We start from the raw sequence: 14,829 nt of genomic DNA on the forward strand, positions 1-14,829 counted from the left end.
GTGCAGATCCCTACGTTGATCCCTCCAGCAGCTATGGGCACTCGGCCTTCCGATGGCAGGTCTGGTTGCAATGAAAGCAAACCGAGAATCCCTTGGGAAAATCCCTCGCAAAATGCCCTCTTTCCCACACTTGTAACATACCCCAGCTCTGCACACCCCCTCATGGCTCTTGCCTCACTTCCCACAAGTGCAGCCCTTCGGACCCCCAGATCTCGAATCAGCGAGCTTTGCCCGCTTGGCTGCCGGCTAAGCCTGCGTCGGTCGCCTGTCCCTCCTCTGAGACTCGACCTCCTCCATGGCCTGAGTCTCCAACTCAATCTCCCTCTTCAAGGCATTTTCCTGGAGCTCAGCAAATGTCCGGTATGACGAGTTCTCCATGAACTCACAAATATCCCTCCTCAGAATGCTCAAGTACCGGCTCATACGTGCCTGCTCAGTAGACACATGCTTGTAATCAACGCCCTCTCATGAAACATCCTCGTAATCACTGTCACCGATTCAGTTCCATACTTAAGGGACAAGAATTCCTAGGCTAGACATTCCCTCTCCATAGGGGGATCATACTCATCCGAAAACATCGCGGTGAACCTCTCCTAGGTCACTGTGGTAAGCTCTACAATAGTGAAGTCCGCCGTCACAAACTTCCACCAGTCCTTCGCCACCAAGCGAAGCTGGTTTAGTGCAAACCGAACCCTCAGATGCTCCAGACATGAGCAGTTGTAGAAGCATCCCTAGATATCAGAAATCCATCTCATCGCAGCAATTGGATCTTGTGTCCCATCAAACTCTGGTGGCATCGTGTTGCTGAACCCCCGGTACAGCAACGAGTCACCTCCCTAAGGTCTATCAGCTGCCACAGCCGCAGTAGCTGCATCAGTTGCAACCTAAGTAACCATTGCGTATCTCTCGTCAAACGTCTCAATCAAGGTGGTCTTGATAGACCCATACATCTCCGGTATCTCTGCATGGATAGTCGTTGCCACCTCATCTTGGATCATCTAACGAAGCTCCTCGTCGCTCACGTCGCTCGTCTCTGGTCTGTGGCGTGTCCCAACCATGATGTCTCTCAAATACAACATAAAAATATTAGATACTCTCTGGAGTGTACTCGCACTCGATAACTCAACCCTACTTGCTCCTTAGTACCCTAAGGATTCTTACTTGGACTGCGCACTGATCTGGTGTCTTGAGTAGTATGGGCCATATACTACCATCCACACTTCATCATTGTTCACCCAAGTCTTCCTCCTAAGATCCCAGATCACAATTACTCTAATCTCATTATGCATAGGCTACTCTCCAGCAGACCTCTCACAAGCTCCTCACTGTTCCCTACTCACTCTCAAGCATCTCATAGTAGCAGTAATCTCCTAATGCTAAGGTATCACAAATCAGGCCACTCTAGTCCTAATATGAAAACATAGCCTACTCTAGCATGCATAACATATCATATCATATCTCATAACACATAATTTAAGGGTATTTTGGGAAATCACCGTTCGGGCGCTGGGTGATCGTATGCACTGCTCTTTTCTGCTCGTTTCAAAACCTTTTACTCTTTTAGAAAGATTGTTTTATTGTGAAAATTTTCTCAATTCCTCAGTTTGAGTTCAGATACTCCTGAAGGTGCATCTGAATCCCTCAAACAAAGGCTCTGATACCAACTTTTAACAATGTAAATTTTCAAAAAAAAAAATTCCATTTCAAAATATAATAAAATTCATATGTAATATCAAAATCCATGTATCAACATCATCTCGATAAACAAATCCCAAGATCTCAATGTAAATAAAACTCCATCTGTGTGTGTACGGTCATGCTGGTGCCTTCCCGTGATCCTCACATGTAGCTGAAACACATAACACACAACACGGTAAGCATAAATGCTTAGTGAGTTCCCCAAAATACCACATACAACACATACGCCACTCGAGGCTACAGTACGACCCTCCGGTCGATGTGTCTCAGCGGTACCATCCAGTCCCGTAACTCGTTGGACCCTTTGGTCTGGTCATAGCTCGTTAGACCCTTCGGTCCGTTCTATATCGTTGGATCCTTCGGTCCGGTCTGTATCGGTGGACCCTCCGGTCAGGTCTATACAACACATAGTATACATATATCACAATGCACATAATCTCATAAATACACATAGCACACAAGACCCAATGGTCTACACATAGATACCACTCTAGGTAATGTATAGTGAGAAGACTCACCTCAAGTAAATCGAATAATCTCGCACTCGAAATACTAATCTAGCCTCTGCCTAAACACATAAACAATTTCCTCAAAAAATAATGGTTCCCAAAGGCTAGGTTGCTCTTTTTACAATCCTATAGAAGGCTAAAAGACCATTTTACCCCTCTCAGACCCAAAAGTCCAAACGTTGACCAAAACCCTAAAAGTCAACGAAAGTCAACGGTTAAAATTTGACCAGACTCGCCGAGTGCACTCGTGTGACTCGGCGAGTCCATGTGTATCCTCTATCTCCTCATAATGCCTCACTCGACTCGTCGAGTAAACCTTCCACTCGACGGCTTAGCACTAGAAACGAATCACGAGGCAACCCGACTCGACTTGTTGAGTTCCCTGATGGAATCAGCGAGTTTTCTTCATAGCAACGCTCAAATGACCTTCTGAGGACAGATCTGCTTCTCTAACCTAGAGATCTAACCTCCCCATGCCCAATAATCACGTAAAGGTCAACTCTTGACACTCATGCAACGCACCCAAGGCTTCTTTTGGTGAAATGGCTTCTATAATGCCAACCTAGGTTCATTTCCTCCACGGAACACCATAAAGAAGGATAGATAATGCTCTTTGGACCTCTAAAGGTCCAGATCCAAAGTCTAATACTCAAAGGGACAACATATGCATCAATTCAAGCCAATAAAGGGGTAGAGAAAACCCAAGATTTAATGATCTCATACAAAACAAAAGAAGGGGTCGTTTTATTACCTCAACAGTGAAGACACAATCTTGAAAACCGTAGAATAGCAACCCCCTTGACTTTCTCTTGCTAGAAGCACCTTCTACTTTGCAAAGGCATACTAAAAATGATCAAAATAGCTCTCTTTCTCACACAACTTGGTCAAGCTCTCTATGGATTCTCTCTCTCTCTTTCTCTCTCTCTCTCTCTCTCTCTCTCTCTCTCTCTCTCTTTGTATCTCTCTCTCTCTCTCTCTCTCTCTCTCTCTCTGTGGACTGGTAGCTGCAAATGAGAGCTATAAGGTCCCTTAAATAGGGCACATGCCCGAAGATTCAGGGTTTCTGACCTCAACGCGGACTCGTCGAGTCCCTTCATTAATCTGAGTCATCAGTCGCGATCCAACTCACCGAGTCTAGGCGTCAACTCATCGAGTTCCTCCCCTTTACTTAAAATACATAATAGAAAATACAGACCTGGAATCTCGGATGTTACTTACCACCACCAAACATCACCGCCGCTACTCGTTACCGCCCACCCATCACCACCACCCGCTACTACCATCTATCTTCACCACCACTACCACCGCCACCTGCCACTACTACCAACACCCACCAGCTACCGACACCTATGCACCACCACCCAACATTACGACCAACTACCACCCGCCACTACCACCACCAATCACCATCACCCGCCTCCACCACCACTCGCCTACCACCAACCTCCACCATCTATATGATTATATGTATTTATTCACATATGATTTATATGTACAAGATTCGTTTTTGTCCATATAAATGATATATGATTAGATATATGTAATAACATGTGATCAAATATATGAGAACAACTATTTAATCGAGGAAGTCAAAACGAAGTTTGTACACAAAAAGCATATGTGATTTGTCACATATATATATATATATATATATATATATATATATATATATATATATATATATATATATGGACAATATTTAACTTCGTATTTTCGGTTCAATTGTTGGTCTCGTGGATTTAATCACATGAGATCATATGTATTGAATCACATGTGATTTATGTGGAAAATATTTGTTTTCACGTTCTTGATTCAATAGTTGCTCTCGTCTATGTGATTATCTATATATATATATATATATATATATATATATATATATATATATATATATATATATATATATATATATATATATATATATATATATATGGACAATATTTAACTTCGTATTTTCGGTTCAATTGTTGGTCTTATGGATTTAATCACATGAGATCATATGTATTGAATCACATGTGTTTTATGTGGAAAATATTTGTTTTCACGTTCTTGATTCAATAGTTTCTCTCGTCTATATGATTATATATATATATATATATATATATATATATATATATATATATATATATATATATATATATATATACAATCACATGTGATTATATGTATCTAATCACACATGATTTATATGAACAATATTTGTTTTTCTGTAAATAAATCATATATGATTAGATTCATATAATCTCATGTAATTAAATACACGATAATAACGAATATGTATCTTCTCCACATAAATCATATGTGATTAGATACATATAATCACATGTAATTATATGTTTTAGTCACATATGATTTTTGTGGACAACATTCGTTTCGCATAGTTGATTCATTCGTTGGTCCTATGTATTTAATCAAATGTGATTATATGTGTCTAATCACAAATGATGTATGTTGAAAGGATTTTTTTTCTTTTTTGAGTTTTTTACTCAATAGTTGTTCTTGTGTATATTATCACATGAGATTATATATATGATGCATCTAATCACATATAATTTATATGAACAAGATTCGTTTTTGAGTTTTCTAGTGAATAATTGTTTTTTATTTATTTAATCACATATGATTAATGTGGATAAAGAATAAGTATTTAATCTAGAACGCAAAAACGAGAACAAGTATTTGTGATTAAATACATATAATCTCATGTGATTAAATACACGATAACGAATATTTAATTGATAACCCAAAAACAAATCATGTACATATAAATCATGTGTGATTTGATATATATATATATATATATATATATATATATATATATATATATATAATCATATGTGATTAAATACACAAGTTTTCGACTCAGTAATTTGTCTTGTGTTTTCGATCATATGTATTAAATCACATATGGTTTACATACGCAATATATTGATTTTTATTATTTCGATTCAATAATTTGTCTCGTGTATTTAATCAAATGTTAGTATATTTATTGAATCACATGTGATTTATGTGGAAAAGATTTATTTTTCATGTTTTCTATTGAATAATTTTTTCTTGTGTATTTAATTATATGTGATTATAAATATTTAATCACAAATGATTTATGTTAATAAAATTCATTTTCCTATTATCGTTTTGATAGTTTTTCTTTTGTACTTAATCGCATGTGATTATTTTGTATTTAATTACATATGATTTGTGTGGACAATATTTATTTGCCCATCTCGATTTGATAGTTGTGTCATGTATTTAATGTTATGTAATTATATATATTTAACAACATATGATTTATGTGGTTCTAAACAAACTTGATCATTTCGATTCATTGATTCATAAGTATTGGTATTTTTTTCTCAATATTCGTCGTATTTATTTTAGTCTAGCTAATAAGCCATAATCCATAAATTACACCAAGAGGTGAAAAAATTTACACGACCCGAAACACTACACGGAATTGACATAAAATAAACAAGGTTCGAAAGCGATGATAGTTGGTAAGACGAGATCTGGTATCATTCTTCTTCTTCAAATCTAGTAAGCTAAATCTATTGGCCGAGAAGCGAGATGGGAAAGCTAGACTAGATCGATAACCATATTCGTCGGAAATGATAAGTGCAAAAAAAAGCAATAGCTTTATTGTTGTCGTTTGTGGTGTGACAACGTTGTTGCCGACGTCGGTGATGATTGAGGAAGATGGGAGACGAGGTGGTGGTTTCCGACAGTCAGAGGCGCGATGAAATGGCGGACAAGCATATATGGAGAGTGAACAGACGGTCGTCCGATGGTTCAGACAATGTTATGTTGGTTCCGGCAACATTATGGTGGTTGCGACGACACTATTGTGGTTTCTGCGGCATTACGGTGGTTCTGGCGATTGCAACAACGACGCGGTGGTGATGTTGACGGTGGTTTGCATTTATGTTCATGATTAGAGAGAGGGAGAGTCGTAAAGAGAGAAAGAGAGAATGAATTTTTTATTTTTCTAATATTTAAAATTTGTGGCGGAGAATAGTTTGCATTTGTTCTCAAATTAAAAAATATTCTTTTATATATATATATATATATATATATATATATATATATATATATATATATATATATATATATATATATATATATATATATATATAAGTTTTTTGTGGAAAATAGAGATTGCTTAAAGAATCGCCAATGATTTTGGCTCTTTCATTTCTCTATGAAAGTGCATCGAAGGATACGGAGAGTGGAAAAAATGATCAATAGGGTAGTCATTTTTGGTCCTTGACTTACTTTAGACTTTTAAGTCACACAAATCCACTGGTTGTGTCGCTAATCGGTATTATCAAATTCGTAATGAAATTCATTAATAATATAACCTGATACGTACAATTCCTGGAGAAATTTATTAATAGCAACTACACCCATGTACTCGTCGAATACCCAACGGCAACCCATGGTAACATGTTTCATGTTCTTTTATTATAATTGAAAGATTATATTCTTCGTAAATTGGTAACCTTCATAAAATGTTAAGGAATCATGATATATGTGGGGTTGTGTCTTGTGTGCTTTTTAGATTTTTCCATAAACTTGTTCTATTGTTTTTATATATTTTATGAATAGTAAGCTTATGCGTCAGTCATACTCACGTCACGATACTCGAGTCATTGTGATACATACCATTTTAGTCTAATATGACCCTACAAGACCCCTCTTTCTCCTTCCTAACGCACACATCAAGCCTTGCGGATGAGATTTATAAAGTGGCCTCTGCCTTCATTGGTTCCTCATTAACACCCATAAAAATATCTCTCTTTCTCTCGACATACAAATACGATTAAAGTGAAGTAGGTGTAAAGTGATCAAACACAAATGGATACTGAGATGGTGGGTAGACATAAGGAACGGGAGATTGTTTTAGAGAAAAGGATTCATATAAACAGTGGCGATGATATCGTATGTCACTGCATGGTGGAGTACTATTCGACTCCTCCAGAATCTGAGCAACCTGATTCCAATGAAGACCGGAAAGGAATCAACCAACCACCCGAAGATTGGCTTCCAATCACCGAATCAAGAAAAGGAAATTCATGGACTGCAACATTCCATTTGGTTTCCTCTGGAATCGGAATTCAAACACTCTCCCTACCTCTCGCCTTCATGTACCTGGGCCGGTAATCCTGCATCATCGTACCCTTGTATACTCCATCAATTCTAAGCCGACATTATTTAATTATTTATCTATTATTAGTTACTACCACTTTTAGTAATTATACAGTTATGCTAAATTTAGCTTAAGCCCACTAGAACATTTTTAATTTATTAAAGCTTTACAAAAGTTCAAGTTGTCATATGTAGTCCTTCATGCACTGGAGCCATCTAATTATCAAAAGCCATATCATGTTCCATCCAGTGAGTGCTCACCATTAATTAATCCTACTTTAATTAACTCTTCTTCTTTTTGCAGGTTTTGGGGGATTTTGTGTTTGTCTGTGGCTTTTGTATGGCAGTTCTACACTATTTTATTGTTGGTGGATCTTCATGAATCTACTTCGAGTACACGTTACAGCCGATACCTTCAACTTTCAGTGGCTGCCTTTGGTACGAGATTAAGATCCCTTTCTTAAATTAACTAAAATAGAAAAAGTTAGATTTTTTTTAGTTAACTAACATCATTAATGTCAATTCATGGATGACTTTTGTAGGTGTTAAATTAGGGAAAGTTTTAGCCATTTTCCCAGTCATGTATCTTTCAGGAGGATCATGCGTCATGTTCATAATCACAGGGGGTGGAACTATGAAACTCTTCTATCAACTCTTGTGTGAAGATTGCTCTTCCAAATATCCCTTGACGACAACAGAATGGTTCTTGGTTTTTATATGTTTGGCAATTCTTGTGTCACTATTTTGCCCAAATTTGAATTCTTTAGCATTTGTCTCATTCATTGGATCGATCATGGCTGTTGGATATTGTACAATCTTATGGCTAGTTGTTGTTGCTAAAGGAAGGGTAGACGGTGTTATTTTTGACAAGTCAAAAGTTGCCGAATCAGAAAGTGCTCGAATAAGAAATATCATGAATGCACTTGGGATCATATTCCTAGCATTTAGAGGCCATAATGTTGTGTTAGAGATACAGGTATATTTCTTCAGTGTCTTTCAATTTACTTAATATGCACTGCAACCCATAATAATCGTTTCGTAGTGTTTCATGATGTAATCATAGATACATCATGAAAAATAAAAAAAATTTATTTTACTACATCCCTTAAAAAATTATTTTTTATGGTCCTATTAATCTTCATATAGGGTACACTGCCATCGACCCCAAATCGCTCATCATCAAAGTTCATGTTGAAAGGAGTGGTAGCTTCATATATCATTATTGCAATGTGTTTCTTCCCTCTTACAGCTGCTGGATATTGGGCCCCCGGAAACAAGGTTAATTAAATTATTCCATTTATTTATAAATAACAATCTTTGAATTTAACCTGAATATAACGTACTTAACACTAAAACATTATCCAGATTATTCCGGCCAATGGTGGACTACTAACAGCACTTTCAACCACCCTTCACCACCATACATTAAAACCAGTGGTGGGTCTCTTATACGTGCAAGTTGTCATAAGTTGTGTGGCTGCTTTCCAAATCTACGGGATGGTTGTATATGACAACTTGGAGCGTGCATATGCAAGTAGTAAAAGCCAAAAATGCCCAAAGTTAACGCGTATAGGAATTAGGATATTTTTTGGAGGTTTGACCTTCTTTATATCAGTTGCGTTCCCATTTCTGCCGAGTCTAGGACTACTCATAGGAGGTATTGCTCTCCCTGTCACGTATGGATACCCATGTCTCATGTGGGTTGCGATAAAGAGACCATCAACAAAATCGGCAATGTGGTGGCTTAACCTTGGGCTTGGTTGTTTAGGCGTAGGATTGAGTGTGTTGTTAGTCATTTGTGCAGTGTGGAACTTAGCTTGTATAGGTTTAGATGCCAACTTTTTCCACCCATATTAACAAAGGTCCAACTCGAATCAAAGGTGGACCACAATCTATCTAATACAATAAGGTCTTATAGCAAAGCTTACACTAGTTATAACATATTAGACATCTCAACATTTCTAAAAGAGGAAATAAAGCATTAGATTTTTATTTTTAAATTCCTCTTTAACCCTTATGTTGTTTATTCATACTCTAGTTTAAGTCATTTTTCATTCACTTTCTCACAAACATTCTACAAATGTTAACTATTTTAGGATATTTTTATAAATTAATTAATGTATCATCTATCTATCTTAAGTATTTTATAAAGCTTTCTCATTTGATTTATTATTACTTTTTAATGACATAATATTTCAAAAAAAAATAAAATAAAATAAAATAAAAATAAAAATAAAAAAGAAAAAAGAACTTTACCTGACATTAAAATATAACTAAATATAGATATCTCAAAACAAACATTAGAAAAAAACTAAACATATCATCTATATTATGGTTTTATTTCATCGAACAATATTTAACTATAACCAAGTTATTCGTATGGTATGTCTTACATATTCTCAGTTCAAATGTATTTTTTTGATACCCTGAAAACTTAAATTAATGTTAATTGTTAATCTTCTTCACGCACTCATCTTCACGTATTCCCTTACTGCATCTAAGACACAATAGAGTTAGTTTCAATACAATCATTAAACAACATCGTCAAACATAATTGGAAACGATGTGTACTTTATCAGAGAATGCGTTTTTTTTTTCTCTACACATACAAATGTATGTTTTTATGGACATAATGCGATAAGTATGCAGTTTTACTAAATTTGTAAATCAAAATTCTAGTTGGTTTAATGATAAGACTTATATATTTTGAGAGGGTCAATCACCACATAATTAATAGAGAAGAGAACACAACTGGAGCAATTTTCAATAATTCATTCCCGAAAACAAATTACAATTTAAAGACTAATGGTTGTCAAATGGCATCCTCAATTCTAGGAAGTGAAACAATCATGCATGGACTTATTCATGGAAACACTAGTGGAGCTAAAAACATGGAAATAAGAAAAGTTCAACTTAACATGCAGCAGCTAACTGATAGTCAAAAAGACTTGATTATTAAGGGTGGTTTAGTCTTCACATCGGTAAGGTTTCCTTATGGTTCTTTTGGTCCGGGTATGGACTATACCCATATCAACACCCCTTCTGTTATCATCGACCTTGTCCTCAAGGTTAGATGATAAATTGGAGAGATCAAAGTCATCCAAATTTTCCAATGTTGCTTTAAAGATGTCACACCCCTTCGAATGGAGAAGAAGTTATTCTTGCGGCCGGTGGAGTGTGTGGAGGATACTTTGAGCTAGAATAGTTTTGGGTTCAAGAGCTGGTAAATCCTCAATGAAGGTCTCTAAACGTGGTAGTTGCGAAGGAGTAGAGTATCCCAAGCATGCTCATAATAGAGATATGTGAAACGGAGTTAATATTAGAGCCTTGAGGGAGTTGTAGGTGATATGCTACCTGTCTAATGTGCTCCAGAATTTTGAAAGGCCTAGAAAAATGTTTGCACGGCTTGTGAGAGGTGTGTTTTGCTATAGATGACTGTCGATAGGTTCATAGTCAGAGGTGAACCAGATTGCCCACTTGGAACTCCTTGCCTTGGCGGTGTTTATTTGTTTGATATGTCATTCTTTTCCATATGTGTTGTAAGGTGGTTTTGAGCTGGGTAAGAAGTCGTTGATGCTCTGATAAGGTTGTGTCAATGGAAGCCACTTTGCAAGTACAAGCAATGTAATGAGGAAAGTCTAGCGAAGGTTGACTATAAAGGGCCTGAAAACAGTCATGTCAATTGCGTTGTGATAGTTAGTATTGTACCAGTATTCCTCTAAGTAGAGGTATTTGTTCTGGTTCTTCAGTTCATCGCTAGCAAACCAATGTAGATAGGATTCCTAACAATGGTTGACCACCTATGTTTGATCGTCTGTTTGGGGGTGGTATGTACTAAAGTGTAATAGTTTGCTTTAGAGTTTGCTAAACAATTCCTTCCAGATTAGATTGAGGAATAGTGGATACGGTCTGAGATTATAATTTTTGGTACCTCATGGAGCCTGTAAATGTGATGAAGGAAAACGGTAGCCAGTGTTGCAAAAGTATATTGAGGTGGAAAGGATATAAAATACAATAACTTGGATAACCTATCAACAAATACCAATACTAAAGTTTTATCGTTAGAGAGAGGAAGGTGAGTGATGAAGTACATGGAGATAGCTACCCGCACTTGGTTTGGAATTGGTAGAGCTTGAAGAGGACCATATGGCTATTGAGTAGAGTATATTTAGTTTGTTGACATAGCAAACACTCTTTGATGAAGTTTGTAACATCCCATTTGAGATGTTGGAAACAGAAAGAAACATTTATCATGTGCATTGTCGCTCAAATACCCGAATGTCTACCCAAGGGAGAGGAGTGAAATTATTGTAATAGTGTGAGCTGGAGGGAATTTAATGGGCGGTATAAATGAACGTTCTCTGAAGTAATGTAATCCATCGTGTAGTTGGTATCCGAGAAGTATGCTAGGAGTAGTGGTTAACCTGGTGATACAGGCTTGTCTTTCTATGGTTTTAGTGTAGTAATCATGTAGTTGTAATCATAGAGAGGTGGGGATGGAAATGGCTAGCACAAAAGGATCTTCAATATGCATAGGGCATCTACAAAACTATTTTCTTTCCCTGGTATATAGAAAACATCGAAATCATTTCCCAAGAGTTTGGCAGCCCATTTGTGTTATTCTGGGATTTGAATAACTTCAGTGAGAAGATGTTGGAGGCTTTTTGATCTGCGAAAACCCTAAAACGACAACCAACAAGATATTGGTGCCAATTTTTGGCTACTTCGGTAATGGAATATAGCTTATGGATATAGGTGGAAGCGGTTTTCATGTAAGTATAGAGTTTCTTGCTAAAGAATGTAATCGGTTTATTAGCTTGTGAAAGAACGGAGCCTATCGGACACGACACTGAAATTAGGTAAGGTGAGAATTGGGAGGTGTAACACGACATCTTTGAGGTTAGTGAAGGCCTTGTTAGCTTCTCCTGTCTATGGGAGTGATGGGCTACGAAGATGATCCGTGAGTAGGTAGGTCATGTGTGAGTAGTTCTGCACAAACCGGCGGTAGTCGCCCGTTAAGCCCAAAAATCCATGAACTTTTGTGAATGTCTTGGGTTTGGGCTAGTCATTAGAATTTAATTTTTCTGGATTAGTAGATACAACGCTCATAGAAATCATGTGCCCAAGGTATTGAATTTCGTATACACCAAAGATGCATTTAGACAGTTTCAGATAATATTAGTGATGAGCCAATGTTTGAAACACAAAATGCAAGTATTCAAGGTGTTGTTCACGAGAGCGGCTATAGATAAGGATGACATCAAAAAAATACTAGCACAAAGCAACGTAATACAGTACAAATTTTTTTGGTTAATGGCTACATGGATGGACGATGGAGCGTTGGAGAGGCCAAATGGCATGCCATGAAACTCTTAATGGCCACACACCATACGAATCTATGTTTTATGGATATCATCATCATGAACTCAAATCTATTGGTATCCTAAGCATAGGTTGAGTTCAGAGAAAACTAGGCCATCGTGAAGCTTATCCAAAAGTTCATCCACCTTCGGTATTCGCACTCGATCCCGAATTGTAATGGTGTTAAGGTGTAACGCCCGTCGATCCGGGCTAGTCAATTTAGAGACAATAAGTGTCAAAAATGACTTTTCGGAAAAAGATTATTTATAATAAATAGTCTTAACCAAGTTGTAGAATATGTCTCAAGGGTTCCGTACATATAAAGAACGCCGAAATCCGAGTTATAACAAAGAAGTTATGGCTCATCGAAGTTTTACGGCAAAAACGGCACGGCACCGGGAAGCGTAAATAGTGAATTTATGATAGAGCGAATTTGAGACTTAGTAATCTAACTGAAAGTTGTAGAATATGTTAACCTGAGAGCGTCCATAAAAAGAACACCCAAATCTGACGTCGTATGAGGAAGTTATGATTTTTCGAAGTTTCTACTTAGAGGTGTACGGCCCGAAACTCGAATTTTAGTTCGAGCGGTTTTTGGCTTACACGACCTAAATGAGAGTTGAAGATCTCATTAATAGGAACTCAACGGTAAAAAGATAGACGAAAACGGAGTCCGTATAAAGGAGTTACGAATTCTTCGCGGTCATTTAACAGTCTAAACGCCTCATACTGTTAAATTTGAGATCGGTCGAGAATTAGCCAACGGAGTCTAAATGAAAGTTGTAGATCTTGATTTTACCTACGCATTGAAAAAAAGGACGTCGAAAACGGAGTTCGTATGCGAGAGTTATGATTTTTATAATTTTGAAGACTGATACGCGATAAGGGGTGACGTGGCACCACCAGAATTGGACACGTGGCACCACCAGAAGGCCACCACATGCACCAACTCGGCACGTAGGTCTCCCTACTCAGCAAGTCCATCAGATATTTTCACTATAAATAGAGGTGCCGAGTCTAACCACTTCTTCACACCTCCCAAACTCACTTTCTCTCTCTAGTTTCTCTCTCTAGCTTCCCAAATCCCCCCCCCCCCTAAAGCCTAGGTAAACCCCCTAGCACCTGAAGGAAGCCCCGAGGCTCCCGGATCCCCGAGAAAAGAGCCTTTAGGCTCGGGAACGCTGCTCCAGCAAAGCCCGGTTTTCGAGAAAACCCGCTGTAAGTGAGCTATGCCTACCCTATCTTTAGTATAGCTTATGTTTTAATATAGTAACGTTATTAGGAACTTATAATGAGTATTTGGGCTATTATTATGAATTATATTGAGTGTTATTTAATGCTTATATAATAATAATAATAATAGATAGACTATTAATTTTTCACGGTTATCGTTAGACTAAACCCTAGTGGTATTGGTATTTGGTTTTATCGAAGGAAAATTGTTTTAAGAGTAACGAAGTGCTGTCCGAGTGACGACTCACCACCTTTCCAAGTGAGTGCATAGTTACTTTCATCTTACACATAGATATGAAGTATTTTATATAAACTACATGCTATGTGTGCATATTATCTGAATACTTGCTGTCTATGCTGGATGAACATTTTTATACATGTTTTAAATGTTTTAAACTGTATACGTATTTTATATCAACGAATATGTTGGGTATGACATGGTTAGATGAATGATGAGAGATATAAGATGATGTGAGTATACATTGGCAGCTATACACTTAGTGCCTATGGGACAAACACCGGTAGCTATGGACGTAATACCTGTTAGACGCTGGTAGCTATGGATTTAGTACCTGTTAGGAATTGGTAACTATGGACTTAGTACCTATTAGTTCAACACTGGTAGCTATGGACTTAGTACATGTTAGGAATTTGGTAGCTACGGACTTAGTACCTATTAGATAAACACTGGTAGCTATGGATTTAGTACCCGATGAATAAACTATAGCAGCTATGGAATTAGTGATTTACGGACGAGCATTAGCAGCTATGGATTTAGTGTCAGCCCTATAACCCTGGAAGTAAGGGACTTCGGAATAAACGAATGCAGGATAGATGACTCTTAGGATAAATCCTTAAGAGTAAAGAAGATAATGGGGATGGGTAA

At 37.2% G+C, this 14,829-nt stretch overlaps 1 protein-coding gene across 1 annotated transcript; it reads left to right on the plus strand.

Moving 5' to 3' along the window:
* The first annotated feature begins 6,962 nt into the window (after nucleotides 1-6,962).
* Nucleotides 6,963-9,349, plus strand: LOC145102403 (lysine histidine transporter-like 7). Its single transcript, XM_079039791.1, has 5 exons — nucleotides 6,963-7,360; nucleotides 7,654-7,787; nucleotides 7,892-8,325; nucleotides 8,496-8,627; nucleotides 8,715-9,349. Exons 1-5 carry the CDS (start codon nucleotides 7,059-7,061, stop codon nucleotides 9,204-9,206), a joined length of 1,494 nt encoding a protein of 497 aa, XP_078895917.1. The 5' UTR covers nucleotides 6,963-7,058; the 3' UTR covers nucleotides 9,207-9,349.
* Nucleotides 9,350-14,829: the final 5,480 nt, after the last annotated feature.

The sequence above is a fragment of the Lactuca serriola genome, chromosome 4, assembly GCF_051521515.1.
Source record: "Lactuca serriola cultivar US96UC23 chromosome 4, Lser_US96UC23_V15, whole genome shotgun sequence".
Classification (NCBI taxonomy): Eukaryota; Viridiplantae; Streptophyta; class Magnoliopsida; order Asterales; family Asteraceae; genus Lactuca; species Lactuca serriola.